The sequence below is a fragment of the Sciurus carolinensis genome, chromosome 6 (genome assembly GCF_902686445.1).
Source record: "Sciurus carolinensis chromosome 6, mSciCar1.2, whole genome shotgun sequence".
In the NCBI taxonomy this organism is placed as follows: Eukaryota; Metazoa; Chordata; class Mammalia; order Rodentia; family Sciuridae; genus Sciurus; species Sciurus carolinensis.
In genome coordinates, this window is record NC_062218.1 from 27,726,820 (window position 1) to 27,751,151 (window position 24,332).

General features: G+C 37.5%; 2 protein-coding genes across 11 annotated transcripts in view; one reads left to right on the forward strand and one right to left on the reverse strand.

Moving 5' to 3' along the window:
* Nucleotides 1-7,077, forward strand: part of Pdzd2 (PDZ domain containing 2) — a 362,396-nt gene extending 355,319 nt beyond the window's left edge. For all 10 annotated transcript variants that reach the window (XM_047555256.1, XM_047555263.1, XM_047555261.1 and 7 more), the window contains one exon: nt 4,914-7,077. In XM_047555256.1, coding sequence (XP_047411212.1) covers nt 4,914-5,077 — 164 coding nt within the window. In that variant the 3' untranslated portion in view covers nt 5,078-7,077. The remainder of the gene's footprint in view (nt 1-4,913) is intronic.
* An 11,830-nt stretch (nt 7,078-18,907) lies between these two features.
* The window catches only part of Golph3 (golgi phosphoprotein 3), a 36,453-nt gene continuing 31,028 nt past the window's right edge, over nt 18,908-24,332 (reverse strand). The window contains exon 4 of the mRNA XM_047556519.1: nt 18,908-20,452. Coding sequence (XP_047412475.1) covers nt 20,028-20,452 — 425 coding nt within the window. The 3' untranslated portion in view covers nt 18,908-20,027. The remainder of the gene's footprint in view (nt 20,453-24,332) is intronic.

A 24,332-nucleotide genomic window follows, 5' to 3' on the forward strand; every position in this document is an offset into this window, starting at 1 on the left:
TGTAATCCAAGCAGCTTGGGAGGCTGAGGCAGGAGGATCTTGAGTTCAAGGCCAGCCTCGGCAACGTCAAGGCACTAAGCAACTCAGACCCTGTCTCTAAATAAAATACAAAATAGGGCTGGGGATGTGGCTCAGTGTATGAGTGCCCTGAGTTCAATCCCCAGTACCCTCAAAAAAAAAAAAAAAAAAAAGTTGAAGTGAAATCCACAGTGAGAGGTAAGCAGGACTGCCACCCTGTGGCCCAGAGGAAGGAGATGAGAACCAGGAAATGGAGGCTGGGGCTTCAGTGCCCACCTCCAGAACTTGTGGACAACTGGAAGCAGGCACCTTGTGAAGGGAGGGGCTGATCTGTTCTCCACCAGTGAACTGGGGTTGAGAACAGCCCTGTTCACAGCTTTGGGTGGTAGCCAACACAGGCCGTCTGCCCTTGGCCCTACCAGCAAGCAGAAAACTGGTGTGCATCAGGACTCAGGCCTCTGCCGTGTGGTGTCTGGACTTCTTCATCCCCAGGTAGAGAAACCTTACTCATCACTCATCAAGTCGACAGAACAGTAGAAGAGAGCTGCATGCACTTAGGCAAGCGGGAAGCAACTGAACTGTGAGCACTGGCAAGGGACAACTCTCAGAGTATAAGTCCATGGAGATCCACTGCCCAGAGCCCATTGAAAAATATAGGCAGGGAGGATAATATCCAAGAATCAAGACCAAGAGTACTCAAAAGGAGCAGAGATGTTAAAAAACAAAATGCCCCCACACACCCTTAATGAAAATGGAGTCATATATTTTTAATTAATAAATAAAAAGTAGACTAAATTCATAAAAAGGCAATTTGTAAAACATAGTGATAGAAGAAACAATTTTAGAAACTACAAATGGCTAAAGGAGATAAGGAGTTTCGGAAGGAACAAAACAGAATGAGAGGAAATATTAGGAGAAATTATAACTAAGACTCTTCCAGAACTAGAAACAGGAGTCCTCAAACTGCAGCTGGTTTAGCACCCAGTCCCACTGGGGAGCCTATACTCAGAGTTTTAGAATTTGGAACCTTTGGGATTTTCAGATTAGAGGTGCTCAGTTGGCAAAGTCCATCCACATAGTCCAAAATCCTAAAAACTCAAAAATCTGAAATACTTCTGATGCTGAGCACTTCAGGGAGATTCAACCTGTACTGATTCCTTGTGTAAGTTTAATCCATTATCAACAAAAAATTTAATAATTACTAAATATTGTATCTCCCTCAAAGGTCAAGAACTTGTCCATGACAGAATTAATGAACAGTTATTTTTAACTCCTTATATGCAGCAGCAGCCATCCAGGAAAAGGTTATAACAGCATCACTAGTATGGTTCTGGGTCTGGGTTGCTTCTAAAATGTTTCTCCTTTCATCATTTTACCAAATAACTCAGCATTACATAATCCAAAAACAAAAGAAATAAAAACTGGAAATATAGGACTATATTTGGAAAACTGTTCGTATTTCCTAATTGGAGGGAAAAAGAAAAGAACCTAAGATAATCTAATGTTGGGCCAATGTGAATAGTCCACTAAAACTGAGGAGTTCACAATCACTATACAGAGATCCACAAAATTTCCTATACATTAGCAATAACCATTATTTTTAAATATCACAGGAAGATTTCTTCAACATAACAGAAAAACACATTAAAAGAAAACCATATGTCACTTAACAATAGGGATATTTCCTGAGAGATGCTCTATTTGTCAATTTAGTTGCCACAGGAACACCATAGTGTGTTTACACTAAGACAGCCACACCACCACTAGGTGATGTAATGTTATAGGACCATCATTGCATATGCAGCCAGTCACTGACCAAAAATGTCATTATATGGCACTTAACAGCAAAGGTTTAACAAATATATGGCAAAAAAAAAAAATGTATGAGCAAATATAAAAGTACAAGTGACTGACTATAAGATATGTCTAGTGTATTTAGTCAAAAAAAGGTTAATGTCTAGAATAAACTATAATTCAAGAAAAATATATCTGGATGCAGTAATGCACACCTGTAATCCCAGCTACTTGGAGGGCTAAAGCACCAGGATCTCAAGCTCTAACCAAACTGGGCAACTCAGGAAGATCCTGCTTCAAAATAAAACATTACTGAAGTACTTTTCCAACATGTGCAAGGCCCTGGGTTCAGCAACTGCAAAAAAGTAAAAGAAGGAAGGAAGGAAGGAGGGAGGGAGGGAGAAAGAAAGGAAAGGAGAAAAAACACAACAAACTGGGTCCAGTGGCACATGCCTGTATTCCCAGCTGATGAGAGGCTGAGGCAGGAGGATGGCAGATTTGAGACCAGTCTGGCAGCTTAGCAAGATCCTGTCTCAAAATTAAAAAACAATTTTAAAGGGCTGAGGATGTACCTCAGTGTTACAGTGCTTGCCAAGCATACCAGAGACCCATTGTTCAATCCCCAGCACAATAAAAATTAAAAATTCAGATAAATGGAAGTGTAGAAAATTAACAAATGTTTAAAAAACGAAATGCAAAAGAAACAACAGGAAAAGAAGGTCAAACTTAATTGTGAAGTGAAAATTATGACAACTATCAGGACTCATTTTTCATCTATCAGGTTGGCCAAAAATAACAAATCTCGTGTGTTGTCAAGAATGTAGAGGAAAAGAGCAATCATTCCTTCTGGTAGAACCACTTACTGGGTCATCTCTCAGGGGAATGTGGGAATTCTTACTAAAATGAAGCCATGAAACAGTTTACCACTCTACAACAGAATGAAAGACAACATAAATTCATAAAAAAGGAAAGCAACATGGCAACTGAAGAAATATATTAGATCTTTGTATACTAAGACCAGCTCAAAACAGTGTACACTGGGAAAAAAAGCCAAACGCAGATTCTGCACCGTTTGATACCAATTCATAGTAACCACAGAAAGAACCTAAGAAGGTGTCAAAGAAAACCTATGAAAGATGATTTGGGGAAAAAACATAAAAGCTAGATTCCCAAAGGAGGTTTTTAAAAACTCAGTAAATGAGAGAGACCTATCCTGCTCAATCAGGATTTGTCTGGCCTCGTGAAATAGAAACCCTAAAATAGCAGTATTTCTCACTCATTTAAAGTCCAAAAGCTGGCATCACAGCATGGTCTGCACAGCATGAAATGTTTCCCAAAGGAGTTTCATCTACTTCATCTTATTCAATCCTTTCAACAACCTAGAAAGATAACAAAGCAAATATTACTGTAACCATTTTGCAGATGACAAAACTGGTTTAGAGGAATTTGTGACTTGCCTATAGACACAGATTGGAGACCACAACCCAATGTGATAGCTCCTTGGGTGTGCACCCCACCAGCACAGGCTTCTGCCTTGGTTGCTAGGAACCCTCCATGTCCTTAGACCCAGGTGAAGACTCTAAATTATTCAGTTTCATATAACCTTCTTGGGGGTCTTTAGTTAATATTCTAGAACAGGAATATTGGATAGGTACTAACATAACCATAACTGGTTATGCCAAACAATGCTCTGGTTCTTCCAGGAATTTATAAGAAAGCAGTGACTACAACCAAGTCCTTCTCTTTGCTCCACTATGGAGCTAACGTGAGGTCTAGACTCTTCTGTGATATCTGCCTCTATCATTACCCACAGATGTTTCTGTCCTTGGGTAGATTGGATTTGAACTTACTTTCTTCCAGGCTGTATTTTTATTGAATTTTGTAATAAACTCTATGTATGTATAAATACTTAATGACTTTCACATATTTAGGATGAAACAGATACATCTACTCGGTCTTTTGAGATTAATTAAGATTTCTGAGAAAATGAAGTTTTACTTTCATACTTTAGAATTTTTCAATGTCATTTTTTCATGGTAAAATTATTGCAGTGTGCATTTCTTCTTCAATGTGATGTTCGTTTTAGATGTATAATGTGCAAGAAAGTAAATGGAGAAGGCTTTAACTTGTTTTTTTCAAAGCTCATAAATTTGGTATGATCTACACAAAGCTGTAATGAATATGTGAAGCTTTGTGTACAGGGAATCAATTAAGTTGCTTCCAGTCACTGGTGAGCAGGTGATTCCTGCTTCTCCGAACTTGAATGTATCAGCCAATATCTGTTAACAACTGGAAGTTGAGCCAGTTTTCCTGAGTTTACTGGCTATTTAGACTTCACTGATTTCTTTTGCCCAAGTGTTTTAGTCAGTTTTTTCGCTGCTGTGACTAAATGATCTGTCCAGCATAATTATAGAAGAGGAAAGGTTTATTTGAGGGCTCAGTTTCAGAGTCTTAATCCCTAGAAGGCCAGCACCATTCCTCAGGGCTCGAAGTGAGGAAGAACATGGCGGAAGAGTGTGGCAGTGGGAAGCAACTCGCATCATCAGGAAGCAGAGTCTCCACTTCTCCACATACAAAACACATACCCCGTAGTCACAGCCCAATTCCAGTCACCTCCAGCCACACTCTCCCATTTCAATTAGTCCCATCAGGGTTTAATTCACTGATTAAGAGTCTTACAACCCAATCATTTCTCCTCAGAACCTTCCTGCATTGGCTCACATATGAGTTTTTGGGGGATATCTCACATCCAAACCGTAACACCAAGTTTCTCTTTATTTTGTGTTGTTCTTATTCGTTTGTAGTTCTTCATCTAGTAACAGATACTAACCCTTTGTTTATTGAACACATTTAAATTATCTCACCCCCCTTGTCAGTTGTTTGTTTTTGTCTTGCTTATATTCTGCGGGGGAGGGAATGAGAAGTATTTTTTTTAATGTAGTCCAACTTATTTTTATTGGTATTTGCATTTTGTATCTTAAGAAATAGTTCCCTATTCTAAGAATATAGGCATATCATTTAGAGATTCTTCACATTTAAATTTTAGGAATTTTGGAAAGCTATGAAATCGTCAAACCCTTATTCTGCATTTGTTCTGACAGGTGGTGCAGCAGAACAAGCTGGAATAATAGAAGCTGGAGATGAAATTCTTGCTATTAATGGGAAGCCGCTGGTTGGGCTCATGCACTTTGATGCCTGGAATATTATGAAGTCTGTTCCAGAAGGACCGGTGCAGTTAGTAATTAGAAAGCATCAGAATTCATGAATTTTAACATGACTCTTCTTTTCTCAGTTCTTTCCTCATTTTAGCAAATCAGAATGACTTCTTTAAATGACAGGTTCTTGACACAACAAATGGTATAGATGAGGACTATAAAAATCTCCAAGTTTTGTGCTTTTCCACGAATCCTGACCTGTTGTTGCAGCAGCAATGAAGTTGAACTCTGGCAGCCTTCCACCTGGATCACGGAGGCTGGAGGGTTCGTTTTGTTCCAGTGCCTATGCCCTCCTTTTATGTTTGCAGTGGGGATACAAGAGGTGACATGCCCTTCTTCAGCAGAAACAACTAGCACACCTTCACATCCCTCCTGCCAGCTCTCCCGACATACAGTCCTGGTGCAAAGAGACCCGACGGGTGACACAATGTCACAGCTAAAAAGACTAGTTTTATATAATTTTGTAAGTGACATGCTTTTAAGCATAGTCAATGGAAGGAAGAACTGTAGGTCTATGTATGTTATCCTGAAAAGAAAATAAGGCTTAGAGAAAATGAAATTATGACCTAATCATTAGGCTGAGCTCAGGAATTATCCAAATAATGAAAAAGCAAAATACAGAAAGTAGTATTTTTTAACTAGTGTAATGTATAATGTATTGGTGCAGAGTTCAACTCCATGGGTTACTGACTATGAAGTAATGATCACTTTCTATTTCTCCAAGTTTAAGTCAAAGGCTGCTTTACAGAGTATCAGTTTCAAAAACTGCACTAAACAGCCATGAGTCTCACTGCCCAAGAGGAGCAGGGAGTGGCAGATCTGAAAGCACCTTGCATCTGGTTTCAGACCTCTCTTGAGTAAGTGCTTGAATTCAAGACTGATCAACACAAGAGCAGGCAGAACTGTCAGTCACTGGGTTTCCATTTCTATATTTCATGCACTCCAACCACTCATTTCAACTAAATTTTTAGAAGTATCTTTTTAATGTCCTCGGATTTATAAATGAAGGTATTCTATTTACAACCCAAATTGAAAAGCTTAAATTAATCCCGTTGAGAAAAACTTTGGGTTGGTTTTTCTCCTCTTTCCCAGTATACTTCAGAAACGTGGCATTTCTAAGTAATGGATCTCTTTTCTTGACCTGGTATAACAAAACTATAATGACTGAAGTTGTTGCTGTGTATTCCTGTTTTGCAAATTCTTCCTTTCACCAAAAGTATTTTCCTGCAAAAGATTGTTGACTCATGCTGCTTGTGAGCACTCTCCAGTTGCCATGAGCTTCTTCAAAGTACCCATTCTTAGTCCATGTGCCATTCCCCTGTGACAAAGTTGGCTTTTCTCCCCTTGCACTATACCTTATTTTCCTAAATTCCAAAGCCTCATCAGCTTCGTTTACCAAAACGTGAGAACAAGGAAGAAAATGGAAAAACAGGGTGAGTCACTGTCAAGGTGAAGGAGTATGTAGTATTTACAACTTAAATCCTCGGATGGTGAAAAGCCAGCCATTTGAGTCCTGGGAATACGGGTGGAGAGTGTATTTGTCATACCTGCATGCATGATTCTAAGATTTTATGTTGATTTTTAAAAATAACCTACAGCTGGGTAAAGGCTATGAGCCCCAGATCATGGAGATACTTGAGCTGTCATCTTTATACATCATTTTTCTGAGGACTAATCCTGCTAAAGATCTGTGAAGCTGGCCCTGAGAGGTCCCTCAGATGGGAGTGAAATACCTGGCTTGCCTGAGCCCAGATTTCTCATTTTTCAACAGGTTATGCAAAGGAAAATGTAGTACAGAAGTTAGCTAGAAATACCTGATTGATTAGGCTTAGCTTCTAATTTTCATTACAGTTACAGGTAGGATATTATAGGAAGTCAATGCAAGGTGCATGCAAGATTGTTTTTGAAGTCTCTGGGGTCAATTTCATGGTTTCTGCTTCTTGCCTAAAAGACAGCGACTACTTGAAGTCAATATTGAAAACCATCTTTTGCCTCTAGTTTTACAGCTTTGCCTTTAAGAAATGCAGAATCCACTATGAAACTCTAATAATAAAAAAAAAAAAAAAATGCACCATTCTGTGTACAGACAAAACTTTCCAGAGCAATGGCATGGTCTCTTTCTGAGATCCCCTAATGCTCATATCTGAAGAGTTCAGGGTGGATCTCTGGCTTATCGCACCAAGTCATCAGCTATTTCTATTCCATCTTCCCAGAAGGGTTCCCTGACCAACAGTAGGAATTTAAGGGAAGAAGCAAAAGCTGAATTTTGATCCTGAGAGATACAAAGCTATTTGTCTTCAGTGTTCAAGGCATGACTAGTATTTCTAATTAGTCTAATAAACTCCCACACTTCCTGAAGTGAACACTATAGTATTGTCCTACTAAAGCTCATTTTTTTTTTTTAAACTGGTCAGTCATTCACAGTAAGCTATGAGGGTAAATGTGTGTCATAACATGTAAACCGTAGTTGCAAGAATATACCGTGAAAGCTGAGGGGGTTGGGTTTCATTTCCACCCTCCCACATGCATCTCGTTGAATTGTATGGTTGACTATAACTGGCACCACACTTGTTGTATATTATACATTATCTTTTATTTATGTAAAATAAAATGCCTTATATATTAAAGAGTAAGTGCAATAATATGAAATAGCCTGTACATTTTTTTAATGTTGTTGCCAAGTTATGTAAATCCACATCTCTGTAAACAACTTTTTTAAGTAATTTTAAAAAAATAAACACTCTGCTTACTACGTGTTTTTTTTTTAACTGTTCTATATTTATAGAGTAATATCAAGATAAACAATATCTGCTATTACCTAAAGAGGTGAGAGGTACAAAGGCAAAAGAACTCATTAGCTGTTACTTTTCATGGTCACAATCAGAACCTTGACACCATCTAAAACCATTCTGCCTCTAAAATCTTAAAACACATGACACTTACCACAACCTCCTGGCTCTGGTCATCTCCTCCCACTACCTCCTATATTCAATTACAAGGCTTTTACTCCCTTGACAACTGCCATTTTTTTCCCATCAGAATCCTAGTCTTTCCCATTCCCTTTCCTTTTAGACCACCTATGGCAGAACACAGCCCAGAGACTTAGATCCTGTGTCCCACTGACCAGTCTTTCCAGGCAGTCTGGATCATCCCAACTATCACACACCAAAAAATGCTGCTATAAATTCATGATTTCCAGCTTCAACTAGACCCTTGATGCTGCACAGCAACTGTTTCCTTGTCAGTTTTTTCTCTCATTTTTCACAGTGACTATGTTCTTCATTTTCCTCAGAGACCCTACCTACTCATCATCTCCCTCACACTTGGATGATCTGGGATCCTACTTCAGAGCCAAAAAGCATCTACTTTATTTAGGTTCTTTGGTTTTAAGATGCAGTCACCTACCTAGAGTAGCCCAAGGAAGACTGCATCTCATAGAAATCTAATGGAACCCAGCACAGGACTAGAGGAACTTGGGGGTTCCTGGGTCTTCACTCAGCTCCTACTGGTAGAACTCCATGGTTGTGGGTCTATTTCTGCTGGCCTGCTGTCTCCCAGCTGGCAACCTTATCCCCAATCCTTAACTGTCACCTAGAAAACCTACCAAGCATGCCATTTTGTCTTAATTTTGGCCTACTTATTATCCCAGAATCTTTCTGGACATACAAACCACTGTCTAATTTTCCAAATGTAAGGCTCTGATTGGCTCAGCTCACCCCTACTTGAGTAGCTTTTCTTCGGGAGAGAATCAGTTTGTGTAATCCTCCTCCCTGAAACCCACTGATATGTGAAATGAACAAAAACAAAGAGGAAAACTCTTTGGACATGGTACAACTCAGGAGGCTGAGGCAGGAGGATCATCAAGGCCAACCCAGCAAATTAAGGAGAACCTGTCTCAAAAATTTAAAAAGGGCTAGGGATGTAGCTCAGTGGTAAAGCACTGTTCAATCCCCAGTACCAAGAACAAAAACAGGGAAACTAGTTCTAATATGGAAACTGACATCAACATATTCTATGAATGTGGAAAACTACAAAATCCATTGTACAATAAAACCTAAGACCAAACTGAAGAACAATGGAATGGGAAACAATTCTCTCTAAATGAAAGCAAAGGTGGCATGAGAGTTCTGAGGAATGCCATCAAAACCCTTAACTTGAAGAATAGGGGCTACAGGAGAAGGTAAATCCTAAACGAGGAAACACCCAAGTCATCTTCATGCCTCACCATTACTCTATGTAAATGTATGATTACACAAATGGTATGCCGTTACTCCATGTACAAACAACATGTATCCCATTTGTTTACAATAAAAATAAATTTTTAAATGAAAAATAAAGAAAAGAAAAAAAAAAAGATGATGGGAAGGTAAGACTGCAGAAGTATCATTTTCTTTTTTTATAGGCACCTAGTGGTCAGTCTAAGCAGGTCAGAAGAGTAAAGAGGCAAGGAATGGTCTAATCTAAGGGAAGCTTCCCCAGGCAGGATCTTGCAATGACAGGACTCAACTGGTTCAGTGACTAGCTGCTCCAGGTCACCACTCACTGTCAAAGGCCACAGTGACCACAATTCCACCACCCTCCTCCTGATATCCCTGAAACAGCTGAGCACCTCAATAAAGACTGATATCAGCAGGGATACAACTTTTCACTCTTGGCCTAAAGGATTAAATGAAAAAAACAGAGCTATGAAGAACCTGCTACTGACCAATCCTGGGCCAAATGGCAGGCTTATTCAGAACTTAATTCTACCAACTAGGAGTCAGCAAGGCTTTTATGAATACATAACTGGTAAAGGAAAGGGCAGAGAAAAGGGACAAGAGAACAGAAAACAGAAGGCAGGGAGAGAAACATAATATGCAAAAGGTGCACACACATAACTGATAGAAAAACCACAGTAAACAGCAGCTGAAATTGCAAATTCTTCACCCTCTCATAGTAGGCAAGTGTGTGAACTGGGTGGGATGAAGGAGGAAAGAGCTGATGCAAGCTGTGGCCTCTAAAACTCCATAATGAGGAGACAGCACAGGAAACAGAATCCAAGTTCAGCAAGACAAGAACAATAGGGAACAAGAATAAGAATCAGATAAAAGCAAGTACAGGGAACAGCTGCAGAAATCTCCAAGATTAAACAGCCATGTATCTTAACACTTCACCAAGACAATAGTTAAGCTACTCTGACCCACATCTCTCTCCTAAAAGAACAGGAAAAGTAATTCAAGAAAAGAGACAAAATATAATCTAGGTCAAGTTCCATGAAAAATTATAAGAAAAAACAAGATGAGAAGCAAATACACTACCTGCAGACAACGAAAGTACACCAGAGCTGGGGATATAGCAAAGTGGTAGAGCACTTGCCCAGCAGGCGAGAGGCCCTGAATTCAATCCCCAGTGTGATGCAAAAAAAAAAAAAAAAAAAAAAAAAACACCAAAACAAACAAACAAAAAACACATACGAGAGACAGGCACAGATCTTACGGTTTAGATGTGGCATACCCCAAGAGCTCACGTGTGAAACGACGCAAGCAGGTTCAGAGGGGTTGTGAGAGCCTTAAACTCATCAGTGAATTACTCCCTGATGGGATTAACTGAGTGTTAACGAGGCAGATGGGGCACTGGGGGCATGGCTTTGGGGCATAAATTTGTATCTGTCAAGTGGGGTCTCTCTCTCTGCTTCCTGATCACCATGTGAGCTGCTTCCCACCTCAACATTCTTCTGTCATGATGTCCTGCTCACCATGAGCCCTGAGGAATGGAGCCAGCCTCTTATGGACTGAGACCTCTCAAACCATGAGCCCCTAAATAAACCTTTCCTCCTCTACAGTTGCTCTAGGAGCGTCTTTTAGTTGCAGCAGTGAAAGCACGACTAAAACACACAGGAAACTATGAAAACTATGGCTCAAATGACCTGTAATACATCAAGAAAATGACATGAGATGGGTGCCATGGCACATGCCTATAATCCGAGTGACTCGGGAGGCTGAGGCAGGAGGATCACAATTGAAGCCAGACTGGGCAACTTAGCAAGACCGTGCCTCAAAATAAAAAAAAAATTTTTTTTTTAAAATTCTTCTGTTTCAAAATAAAAAATTTAACAAAGACCTAGGGATATAGCTTAGTGGTAAAGCGCTCCTGGGTTCAATCCCCGGTACCAAAAAAAAAAAAATGTTAGAAAGAAAATTGTCACAAAATATGACCAAATAACAACCTTAGAAAAACTCAGAAATCCAGTAAAATTCAGGAAAAAAATTAACTTCAGAAGAATCAAGTAGAAATATCATTCTTGGTAAATAAACATAAATAAAATCTTAAGAGAATGTAGGAGGAGAGAAATGTTTAAAGATTAGTAAGAAATAAAGAAGAACCCAAGCAAAACTGATAGAAATGGAGTATATGACAGGAATCCCCAAAGAGAAAATCCAAAGAAGGGAACAGAAACAGAATACTTAAAATCTTTAATTTTACTAAAATCAAGAAAAAAAAATTGACACTTCTTAGTAAAAGTACCAAAAAAAAGAACATACCAAGACCAAAACATCTTCTCTTAAAATCAGAAAAATACTGGGGGAGAAAATCCCATAGGCATCCAGGCAAAAATAAGAAAGCACTCATGAGGGACAGAAAATCATGATCATCAAAACTTGACAGCAATGTTTTCTGCCAAAAAGAGCACACTTATCCCATTAATCCCAAGTTTTCAGTTCTGTGAATATTTCAAGGACCAGTGCATTAAAGTTGGTTAATATTGGCTGGGGATGTAGCTCAGTTGGTAGACTGCTTGCCTCATAAGCACAAGGCCCTGGGTTCAATCAGCACCGTGCAAAAAAAAAAAAAAAAAAAAAAAGAAAAGAAGTTGGTTAATATTTACTGCTCAATTTAAGTTTTTATAGGTGTTACACATCTGGGACAATGGGCAAAATGGATTAAGACACTCAGGGAAAATGTGACCCAAGAATCTTGCCATTGGTATACAAAATCTCAGGGAATATTATTCTCACAAGCCCTTTCTGAAGACAACCAAAATGACTAGATAGTGATATTAGGAATAGTTTTAAACATTGAATATTTTATGTACTTGAAGAGTTAAAAATCAAAGGAAGAGCTGAGTGCGGTGGTGCATTCCTATAATCCCAGTGGCTCCGGAAACTGAAGCAGGAGGATCAAGATTTCAAAGGCAGTCTCAGCAAAAGGGAGGTGCTAAGCAACTCAATGAGACTCTGTCTCTAAATAAAATACAAAATAAGGGGGGACATGTGGCTCAGTGGTCAAGTGCCCTGAGTTCAATCCCCAGTAGCCCCCAAAAAAAAGAAATATCAAAGGAAGAATCAAAGGAGATTATGGTACATAATGACTTTGTTCTTGCAATGCAGGTGGCAGCATAACTACAAAAAATATTTTTAGTTTAGTTAGAATGAAGAGCATATATAAAACATTTTGTTTTGTTTTGTTTTTGCAGTGGTGGGTAAATAAAATTTTTTTTTAAACTCTGCTTTCGGTAATCATATATTGCTGGTATTGTAGCAAAACTGTTATTTTAAGAACATCATGAGGGTCTGGGGTTGTGGCTCAGTGGTAGAGTGCTTGCCTAGCATGCGTGAGGCACTGGGTTCAATTCTCAGCACCACATACAAATAAATGAATAAAATAAAGGTCCATCAACAACTAAAAAAAATATTTAAAAAGAATGTCATGAGTGTAAAGATAGAAAGCAAATTAATAAGTATGTATTCTAATTTGAACATCACCAATTTCCTTGAGAGTTAGGATTCCTGATATGGAAAAGCAGAGATACAGCTTTACAAATCAAAGACAGAAATACCCTATAGTTTTAAACTTGAATCTGAATGTAAACTCAAAGTATTTTTTTCCTTTTTTTAATCATAGTAAAATATACATATTTGCCACTTTAAGTATGTAACTATATACTGTGTACTGCAGTATCACTGTATACAGTGACATTAAGCATACTGACATTGTGTAACCTTCACCACCATCTTCCCAAACTCAAATTCTATGAGGTACTTTATTTTTTATTAAATATTTTTAGTTTCAATGGATTTTTATTTATTTATACGTGGAGCTGAGAATCAAACCCAGTTTCTCATGCGTCCTAGTCAAGCATTACCACTGAGCTACAACTCCAGCCCCGAGGTACTCTATTTTTTATTTACACATATACATGCACTCAAATACAATTTTTTTCCCCAAAAAGCAATGACCATGGCAATAACAGTAAATATTCTGAAACCCCACATTATGGTCTTAAAATACCAATTTATGTCAGAAGAAAATCATGGCTTTTTGGAAGAAAGCAATGATTACAGATATAGGGAAGAAAATGTACAAAACAAACCTTGAACTTCTGACCATACTAAGCCATTAAAGACGACTAGGATTGCACCAGAAAGAGTAAGGATCCTTGAAGAAGAATGCACTAGCCAAAGATAGGTCATTTTGAGCATTAATAAAGACAACTGGGCTGGGGTTGTGGTTCAGTGGTAGAGCACTTGCCTAACAAAAGGGAGGCACTGGGTTTGATCCCCAGCACCTCATAAAAAAACTAAATAAACAAAATAAAGGGATTGTGTCCATCTACAACTAAAAATATTTTTTAAAAAAGAACTGTACTAGACCAGAATACATAAGTGAAATAACCAGGCACAAAAAGACAAAACACAGTTATGATCTTATTTATGTGCAGATTCTAAAAAAGTCAATCTCAGAAAAGAATAGAGTGGGAGGGGTGGGGGGAAGGGAAAAAATAACAGAATGAATCAAACAACATCACCCTATGTAAATTTATGATTACACAAATGGTATGCCTTTACGCCATGTACAAACAGAGAAACAACATGTATCCCATTTGTTTACAATAAAAAAATAAAATAATAAAATAAAAATAAAAAAATAAAAAGAAGAGAATAGAAAGGTTGTTCTCAGAGACTGGGGTGTGGAGGTGAATGCCGAGTAAAGAGAAGATGCTGATCAAGGAGTACAAAATATCAGTTCAACTGGAGGAATAAGTTTTATAGTAATCCACCACACAGCATGGTGACCAAGATTGGTAATCTACTTCAAATATGCTGTAAGAATAGATTTTTGATATGGTAACATTCTCACCACACACAAAGAAGTAAGTTATTGAGGTGATATACATGCTAATTAGTTTGTTTGAATCTTTCTATAATGTATACATAGATCAAAACATCACATTATACTCCACATATATACACAACTATTTGACAATTATATATAGATGACAGTTTCTTTCCATAAATATTTGGAGAAGACTCACCCAACTCTATTTTGAAAACTGACAAGTAAACCTTAGAATTGATCCTACCTTTCTTGTATTAACTTTACTCAAAAGTAAAGTTTTTTTGGTTTTGGGGGGTTTTATTTGTAGAACTATTCTAACTGATGAACAAAGAAGAAATGACAAGAATTTAAAAAGCCCAACTCAGCAACCCCAGTTAATCACAAGACCTACGAGTTCAATGGAAAGGCTGCTAACACTGCCAAACAAGAGACAAGGCAGCATTATATGTCTCCTGGTGGGAGCACACACCACCAAAGAAACCTGAATCTCATGAACCCTCTAGAGTCAACCGCCAATTCTCAAGAAACAAAAAGTCAGAGAAACATATTAAAGTACACCATGCAGGGCTGGGGTCGTGGCTCAGTGGTAGAGCACTTGCCCCTCATGTGTGAGGTACTGGGTTCGATCCTTAGCACCACATAAAAATTTTTTAAAAGTCTTGTATCCATCTACAACTAAATAATTACTTTAAAAAAAATTATGCCATGCAGAGGCAAACAGTAAAATCTAAACTTTAGAAAACTCCACAGGAGTCCACAATGTAATAACTCGAGAGGCTGAGGTAGGAGTATCCCAAGATGAAAGCCAGCTTCTGCAAATATTTAGTGTGGTCCTAAGCAACTTAGGGAGACCCTGTCTCAAAATAAAACTAAAAATGGGCGGGGACATGCTTCAGTGGTTAAGCGCATCTGGGTTCAATCCCAAGTACAAAAGGGGGGGGGGGGGAGAAAGAGAATACTCCACAAGACAAAATTCCACCAGTAAGTATTTTGCAAAGGAAAAACCAGAGATGTAGGAAGAACCTATAGATTAAAGGAAACTTAAAGGACACAGCAGATGAAAAAAAGAAATAGAACAAACCTAATAAAGGTATACACCAGGGTCAGGACAAGTGTTTATTCTTAGGAGTTAGGAAGATAATGGGGAGGAAGCCACAAGGCTTCAGGGTGCCTAGAAAAGTTCTATCTTCAGACTTCAGTGATAGCTGTGAACGTATCTGTGTTATAATAATTAATAAGCCTTTACATTTATGTTTTTCCATTTGGATTTTAATCATAATTTTAATGAAAAGTCTGCATACAACTATATCCATAACCTATACAGTTTTCATTTGTTAATATAGTTGTACCTCCTTCAAATTTACACACTTCAAATCTGACCACCTGGCACACCTCTTTAGTAGAAAGATCTCTACCGACTCCATGCTTGAGAACTGCACCTTATACTTCTGAATACTAATGAAAGAGAAATAAAAACTTACCACAGCTTAGCTCCAAAGACTGGGAAAACCAACTGCATCACAAACACAGGGTTAAGTCCTGGTAAATCAATACATAAAAACATCAATGCCCATTAGAAAAAAACAGAAAAAGAACATGAACAGGTAATTCAGAGGAAATACAAATTACCAGTGAAGACAGTACATGATAATCCCTCAACAATTAAAACAACTTAATTCTCCCCTACCAGCTTGGCAAAGGCCAGTATGCTAACATCTTCTATCTGCTCAGGGTGTAAAGAAGTCAACACTAGCATTAATAAATGCACAGAAGTCAACATGAATCTTAAAAAAAATTTCATTTTATCTTTTACATTTTCAACTCCTTTTCTATTAATTCCATCCTACATCAAGACACATATACAAAAACATATAACACTATTTGTAAATAAAGAGAAATAACAAGCATAACCCAAATGTGAACTAATTGGAGTTTTTTTTTTTGGTGGGGGGTATCGGGGATTCAACCCAGCGGGGCTTTACCACTGAGCCACATCCTCAGTTCTTTTTAGTATTTTACTTAGAAACAGGGTCTCACGGAGTTGGCTTAGGGTCTTGCCAATTGCTGAGGCTGGCTTGAACTCAAAATCATCCTGCCTTAGCCTCCCAAGTTGCTGGGATTACAGGTGTGTGCCACCATGCCCAGTCAGGATATTTAACTAAGCTGTACAATGAAGTCATTCAGAATAATGTACACTTACTCTTGAAAGCTTTCTAAAACCTAAGTGCAAAAAGCAAGTTGTACATCAGTTTTTAATGAAACTAGTGGGAGTTATATTATACCACTATTCTATTAGGAGTAAACACCTATACAATTTTAACATTGTGTTGACAAAGTGGGCATATCAATTTAATTAATCTGTTACTACCCACACCCATTGAATGATATCCTGCAAAGTTAGTAACACCAGTTTCCCAGTGTTGTTAAAGAATACATGACATTTGTACAGAACTTACACGAAGCAGTCATATCATCCTGAGACCCAATGGGCTGACAAACCCCAGTTGGTCAGTCACCTTGATCTAGATGAAGTCAAATGGAGCAGTACCATCTGACGATAAGTGAATGGAAGATGGAGAGGCCATGGAGTTGAAAATAAACTTCATTAAATACCTCACCTAAACATGTAACTGGCCATTTCCAAGTTGCTGAGACAAAGTAGCCATGCCTAGCAGTCACAAATTACACCAGACCCTTGTCAACCTCAGGCTAGGTGCCACCACTCACTGGTCCTGCACTGCTACCACACCATTCAAGACACCAGCACCTTTCATTTTCTTTTGAATAATGACCAAACTCAGGGGTTTACTATGCTTTAAAAGATTACTGTACCCATCTTTTCACAACCAGAAGATCTAAGTGATGGTGAGTCAGAAGTCACTGTTCAATCCTGCTTCAGCAGGCAATGGCATCCATAGACATCTGACATACATCAAAGTTTATTTCTTTTAAAAAAGTCAACTTTTTCATCCCCCAAAAGATTATGTATGCAAATTACACCAGGATCTTGATTTACACCACTGTGTGAAGCTTTCGCATGACTGCTGTTCTGGTTCTCTTAAAGAATCCCCCTCCCAGTGCCCAAATAAAATGGAAAAATTGTAGTTGAGTGTTGTCACTATTTTCATCACTTTGGGATCAAAAGCTTGAATAGTTTTACTAGATAATGAGAGATCAAGCAGCTCATCCACTCCATGCCTCTTCTCATTAAGTGAAGTTGGTAACTAGAGTGTGGGGAGGTCAAAATGAGATATATGATACCTCACTAGGCATAAACCATGTGTTTAGTAAGCTTCTGTTAGAGCACTACACTAGATCAGGTTATTTTCAGGAACACTCACCAATTAAACAAAATATAAAGAGGTCAGAAGGAAACAGCAACAACTAATTCTTCCCGCAGTACATATTTACGTAAGTTTTAGTATAAAAATACACTGCCTGATTCTGAGTTCTGACAGTGACAATAACCTGTGAAATACTGCTCCTATCACACAGAATGATAATTTTCATAGAAAGACATCTTTCCCACTGTAAAGAGACTACAAACAATACCTTTTATAGAAGACAGTTCTACATAACACCTGCTCCTACCAATTTTACTACTTTTCCTATCCTCTGGCTATAGAAGCAAGGACGGAACTGGAGAAACATACAGCCTTGGCTAAGTGTGAGTATGCACTATTTTGAAACAAATACTGACAAACATAACAGAAGTATAGGCCAAGCCCTTTATCCCTTACTTGGGAATATTGATGCTGCTGCTGAAGTAAATATCTTAGAACCCATAACTTTGCTTCTAAAATCTTTTCAATGGAAAAAAGACTAATATTTCACCTGGTAAGAAACTTCAGCATACTGGTATGTTTCCAATATCCATTTTATGGAGAAACAAACTTTTAACAGCTTCTACATGTAACTACCATCAGTAACATCACTTCTGGAGAAAAAGGAGGTTTTTCTTTTTGAGACAGGGTCTCTCACTAACTGCTCAGGCAGGCCTCAAACTCAAGACCATCTTGCCCCAGCCTCCTGAGTAACTGGGATTACAGATGTGCAATATCATGCCCAGTTAAGGAGGTTATTTGAATGGACAGAAAAATGTGTCTTTTTCCATGCAATAACACAGGGGCTGGCAAACTACAGGTCATGAACAGTTGTCTATATCTGTAAAGTTTTATTCCAACACAGCTTAGTCTCTTATTTGTATTGTCTGTGACAGCTTTCATTCAGCAAAGTTGAGTAGCTGCAACGAACAACATATGTGGCTCTAAAAGCCTAAAATATCTGGGTCTTTACGAAAAAGTTTTCCAAGCCTTGCATTGAAATCTGACAATTCTATACTGAGTAAAACTTCATTTGAAAGCAAACTCAAAACACAAAAATACAAATGACATGCTTGCTCTGATTCAGGCACTTTCAAGATCATAGTTTATTTATTATTTCAGATAAAAAGATAGTATACATATTAGGGAATCCCTTAAAATTGAACTCTAGAGTTATACACCATCTAGTACTTTTGCAATGAAGGTTAAACAAAGAAATTCCTAAACACCTGAAAGCCCCACTATTAACATGAACTATAGTAATAAAAAATTGACATTTAATTTTTTCAATGTATAGTATTTACATTATGAAACCAATGGTGATAAGATAAACAGTGATAAAGAAATAGTAAAAATAAACTTTAAAAGCAAAGGTTTCTATTCTTACAATGTGCTAATTATCATAATTGTATATAAAAAATTAAAACAGCAGAGCTTTCTGTTACAAAATTCTTAATCATCTGAGTTGTAGTCATTACTTGCTACCAATTTACATGCAACATCTGCTAGGACTGACATTTGTTTTTTTTTTCCCCCAAGGAAGTATAAGTAGATAAATGACATTTCAGAGCAGACATTAATTTACTTGTTGACAGAAAAAACTGTACTCAAGATTAGTACTGGTCACAAGCCTCTTCCCTACAGAAATCATAAGAACAGTTAAGACCACCCCCCCAAAAAAATAATAATCCAAAAAGAGATGCATAGGCAAAGAGTACCATGAACAGCAGAGCTCAAAAAAATCCCAGCACCAATCAGATACACATTTTTTTCTCTCTTTCAATGATGAGAGGTCTATTTTGCCATCAAATAACAATGACTGAAGCAAGTAAGGGGCACCAGGTGTACAACTAATCAAATCTTGCAAAATACTAAGATGGGGGCAGGGTGGCCAGAAGTAATTTATATATAATTCAAACTATATACAGCATAACTGGAATGCAGCTCATCCCAAACTGGCTTTGTGAAATAACTGGACCTTTATGATTTAATAGTTAAAATTATAACAAGTGTAATAATACAATAGATTTACATGGGAAGCAAAAATCCAAGGGGCATTTTATATTAAGTATTTACTGTGCTGTTTCAATTTAAAAATAATTTTGCTAAGTATACATCTCAACTGAGGTCTATGTATAAAATGTCCTAATAGATACAGATATTTACCTTTGGTGAGTTGAAGGCCTTGTTGTGACTTCTGTCTGAATTGTAGGCAGAATGCTAGATGTACATGCACATGTGGGAAAACTCAGGTTGAGGTAATCCAAAAACTGTGCACGTGAGGTGACTGGAAGTACTCTGAGAGACCAAGTACACCAGAAACCCAAAACAGATAACAGTGAAGAATGGCAACAGGGATGGAATGCCAATATGGCAGTAAAATTTGTTAAAAACAGAAAGAGGAAGGCCTCTCGTACCAGCAGAATCCTGCATACATACAAAAAAGAAAAAGCCACCCAACATTTCATAAAACAAAAGCCAATTATTGTGTGGGAAAGTACAAACTGCAGAAAACCAGAAGTCAATAGAAGAAAAACTACTGGTTTACATGAGAGAAAGGAAACATTTCTTTCTGACAGAGTTACTTGGTGAATGCCGCCACCACTGCCCACAGAACTTCGTTGGTGTTGGCCTTCAGACATTCCACTTCTGGGTCTAAGTCAAGAAGCTGCCGCACTCTCTTGGTAGCTAAATCATACTGCTCGTCCAGAAGAGGTGCAAACGCGTTTTCCAGGACATCCGAAGCGTGGGCTAAGTAAATGAGAGCCAGCAAGCGCTTGTCCATACGGTGAGGGTCATTCACCCATTTGTCAAGAACAGCTTCTTGTACCTTCTTGATGAGGCGCTGCTTAATGTTGTTGTTGGTGAGAGGATGTGTCGTCATGTCAAAAAGTAGGAAGTTCTGTTTCTCTGTTGTCAGTACACCCTTTTCCACCAGGTTTTTAGCTAATCGTTCCCGCACGTTTCTTAATTGATAATGCAATTTTAATGGATTCCATGTCTCACCTAAACAAAAGATTTTAGAAGTTAGAAATGAAATGATGAATATTACTTGCTAATTTTGCAAAGTTTCTGTACTATTAGAATGAGCAGCAAAATTTGATTTTTTCCCCCAAGAAATAAATAACAATATTTTGTTCCCCAACAAGACCATGAAGCATCTGAGGCTTAGACCTTTGAATTTTAAGCACATTCTTAGGCACAGTATTCACACAAAAGTCTAATTAGAAAACAGTCTTCAAACCATAGATCACCCTTAGTGTAATGGGAAAATTAACTAATATTAAATTATATTTCTACCTCATTCCAGCTACTGTCAAAAAGCAGCCAACGGCAAAGTAAGAAGTTTCTCTACCAAATACCAATTCTACAACAAATGGACAAAAGAGGAAAAAAAATTCACGGGTTCCATGCTATTCGTGAATGTGCCACACATAGTCTATAAAGATAGGAGAGTCTGTATAGGCTTGCTTTGATGACAAATAACATAAAGCTGATTCTAAGAAGACAACAAATTTCACAATTTTAATCTCATCATCTATGCATACTTCCTTTTAAGATAAATATTTTAAATAAAACCAAATCATTTTTCACAAAATTTTTTTTCCTTATACTAAATTGGAAAGAAATGTAAAAAAAAGATTAAGCTTGCTTATCTTTTGGAGTTTCTTCATATTTTCTGTTATTTTCTAAATGTCTCCAATAAATATTAACTATTTTTATAATTTGAAAAAAATTATGGTACTTTCCTAAATTAGAACATGTTAAAGATCAACCACAGGCATCATTAATTAGTTGCAAAAGCTCTAAGGTTGAAATTTTATGAAACTAAGAAAACCTGAAACTGCTCTGCTCACTACAGAACCAATAAATACCCAGAAATACTAAATTTAAAATTAAAAAATACAGTTCCTCAGTTGCTCAAGTCACATTTCAAGTACAAATAGCTATGTGCAGTCCTTGGTTACTGACTAGATGACACAGAAATAAAATATTTTTATCATCACACAAAGTTCCAGTGGGCCTTAAACTATATTACTATTCAGTTGGGCATAGACAAGTATGTTACTATATGATTGAATACTAATGAAAAAAGGGGTTATGACAAAGTAATCAATCAATCCTGGACTTGCCTCACCATAATATAAATCTGGAGGAAACCTAAGCAAGCCCTATGACATCCAAATTTACTACCTGGAGGCACAACACAAGGCAGCGGAGCAGGAAGACAGAACAGAGCAGTCACTCTGGTCAGAGCTTAGAGTTCAGGGAAGCCAAGGAAGTTGGAACGTACAAGGCAAAGTACTGAAGCAAGAGCTGTGCACAGAAAGGAAGTCCAGAACCCTGGATGGTATTCCCAAGTCTCTGAATTAAAAACTAAACCACACTTCTTAAGGTAAGAAATTCTGCAAGGCTAGACAAAGAAACACCAGAAAGTTTTAAATTGAACAATTCCAAGGGTTCACAAAGAGTTGGGGAAAACTTCAGGTGGGAAGACCTCAATAAACACACAAGACATGCAGAAGAGACCTCAGAAGGATGACACTAGTAGTAGTAGGGTTAAACTAGGTCTAGACCACTCAAGACTAGCTTTAAAATGAGATGATCCAAGTCAGGTACAGAGTGAACTCCTGTAATCCCAGTGGCCTGGGAAGCTGAGGAAAGAGGATCCAAGTTCAAAACCAACCTCAGCAAATTATCAAGGCCCTAATAAGCAACTCAGTGAGACTGTGTCTCAAAATAAAAACGAAAACAGGCTAGGGATCTGTGGTTAAGTGCCCCTGAGTTCAATCCCTGGTACCAAAAATAAATAAATAAATAAAAATAAGATGATCCACAAGTAATTTAACTGTTTACCCCAAAACAAAATTCAACACTCTTAAAATAAAAGCCACAAAATTCAGTACTCAACAATCTAAAATTATATTCACAATGTCTACCATTCAATTAAAAACAAAAATCATTAGATTTGCAAAGAAGGAAGAAAATGTGATCCAACACACTAAGGGAGAAAAAATAAAGGAAATAGTTAACCAAATCAGACATCCCCCAGAAATGACAGAGGTATTGAAATTAGCAGACAACAACCTAAAACAGCTATTATAAATATCTAATTTAAAGGAAAATATGCACACAATGAAGAGAAAACAAACTTAAAAAAAAAAAAACAAGGAGGAATGAAATTGCCCTTTTGGGAATTTACTGTGAAAAAGTAAGGGCTTCAAAACTGTCAAATGTTATATGACATCTAGGCACAATGGCACAACCAATAATCCCAACTACTCAGGAGGATAAGGCAGGGAGATTACAAATCCAAGGCCAGTCCCCGCAACTTTGCAAGTCTTGGCCTCAAAATGAAAACTAAAAAGAGCTGAGGATGTAGTTCACTCATAAAGTGCTCCCTGGGTTCAATCCCCAGTGCCAGGAGGAAAAAAATAAAAATAAACACACACACACACAGGCTGGTACCTCAATTATCAGTAATTAAAGTCATTCCATGGATTTAAAGAAAACAATTTTTTTTCAAGTAAAAAGGCCTGGCAAAACAATTTCCACAAAATAAAAACAATCATACATTTGATGTCCTTGGCACTTTCAAAAACGCTGAAATATATTTGGACCATCTTAGATTTTAACAACCTTACAGTATGAAAGAAAAACACTAAGTAATAAACTTAATTCTTATTTCAACTTCTGGTGTCAAACAAGCTCACAACTACATTCAATGTCAAGAAATAAGTAACTTGATGAGGCAGTTGAATAAAATAAGATGTTTAAGGACAGGCTCTATAACCAGCCTGGTTCAGTTTAAACCCTTATTGAGCCACTTTCCAGTTGTGCAGCCTCAACCTCTGTCCTCCATTTCCTTATCTGTAAAGTGAGGATAACAACTGCATCAAGCTCATAGGGCTATTATATGAGAATTAACTGAAACATCAAATTTTCAGAACAGAGTCTGATACACAGTAAGTTCTCAATAAATGTTAAGTATTATTTACTTGTGCAAAATCAACATTCTAGATGAAAAAAGCTACAGTATTCACAATGTTCTCAGCACAAAGTAGGTACCAAGAATATAAACATTAAGACATATTTTTAACCCTGTAAGAATTTAAAATTGAGTTAAGGAAACATTCATAATATAATACGCTGGCTAGAATAAAACTGACATACAGTCCTGTGAATAATGAACAAAGTTCCCAAATGATGAGAAATGACTTGAGTTTAGGAATAATGGGTATTTCTTCCGAGATCAGACAAGATTGGGCACGTTCAGGGTGGTATGGCCGTAGACTTAAGGGGTATTTCTAAGAAAGTTAAAAAAGAAAGGCCAAGTTAATTCTAGAAATCCAGGAAGATTCAACATCCCAAGAACAGAACAGCAGTCTGCATTGTAGGCAGAAGAAACAACAAAGTGCATGGCCAGTGATTATATGCAGGCTATAAGCCCTGGAAAGGAAGCACACATCTTTCAAGGGTGTGGGGCTTCCAATTTTTTATTTTGCCAACCCACTGTCTCCCCAATAAATGCCTGTCTGCTGCATCTTTCATCAAACAGTATGGGTTTTATTTTTTGTTTCCTCATATCAATGGCAGGAGAATAGGCAGCCTCAACTAGAGTGGAATGGGTTCTATTAATTGATTTTTAGAAATTTAAACAGAAAATACTAGCCAAACTTACATAAAAGTCTATTTAAAGACGGTGGAATGAGACAGACATCATTACCCTATGTACATGTATGATTACACAAATGGTATTAATCTACATCGTGCACAACCATAAAAATGAAAAGTTGTACCCACTTGTGTACAATGAACCAAAATGCAGTCTGTAAAAATGATTTTTTTAAAAACTATAGTTAATTCTAAATTATTTAACTATACA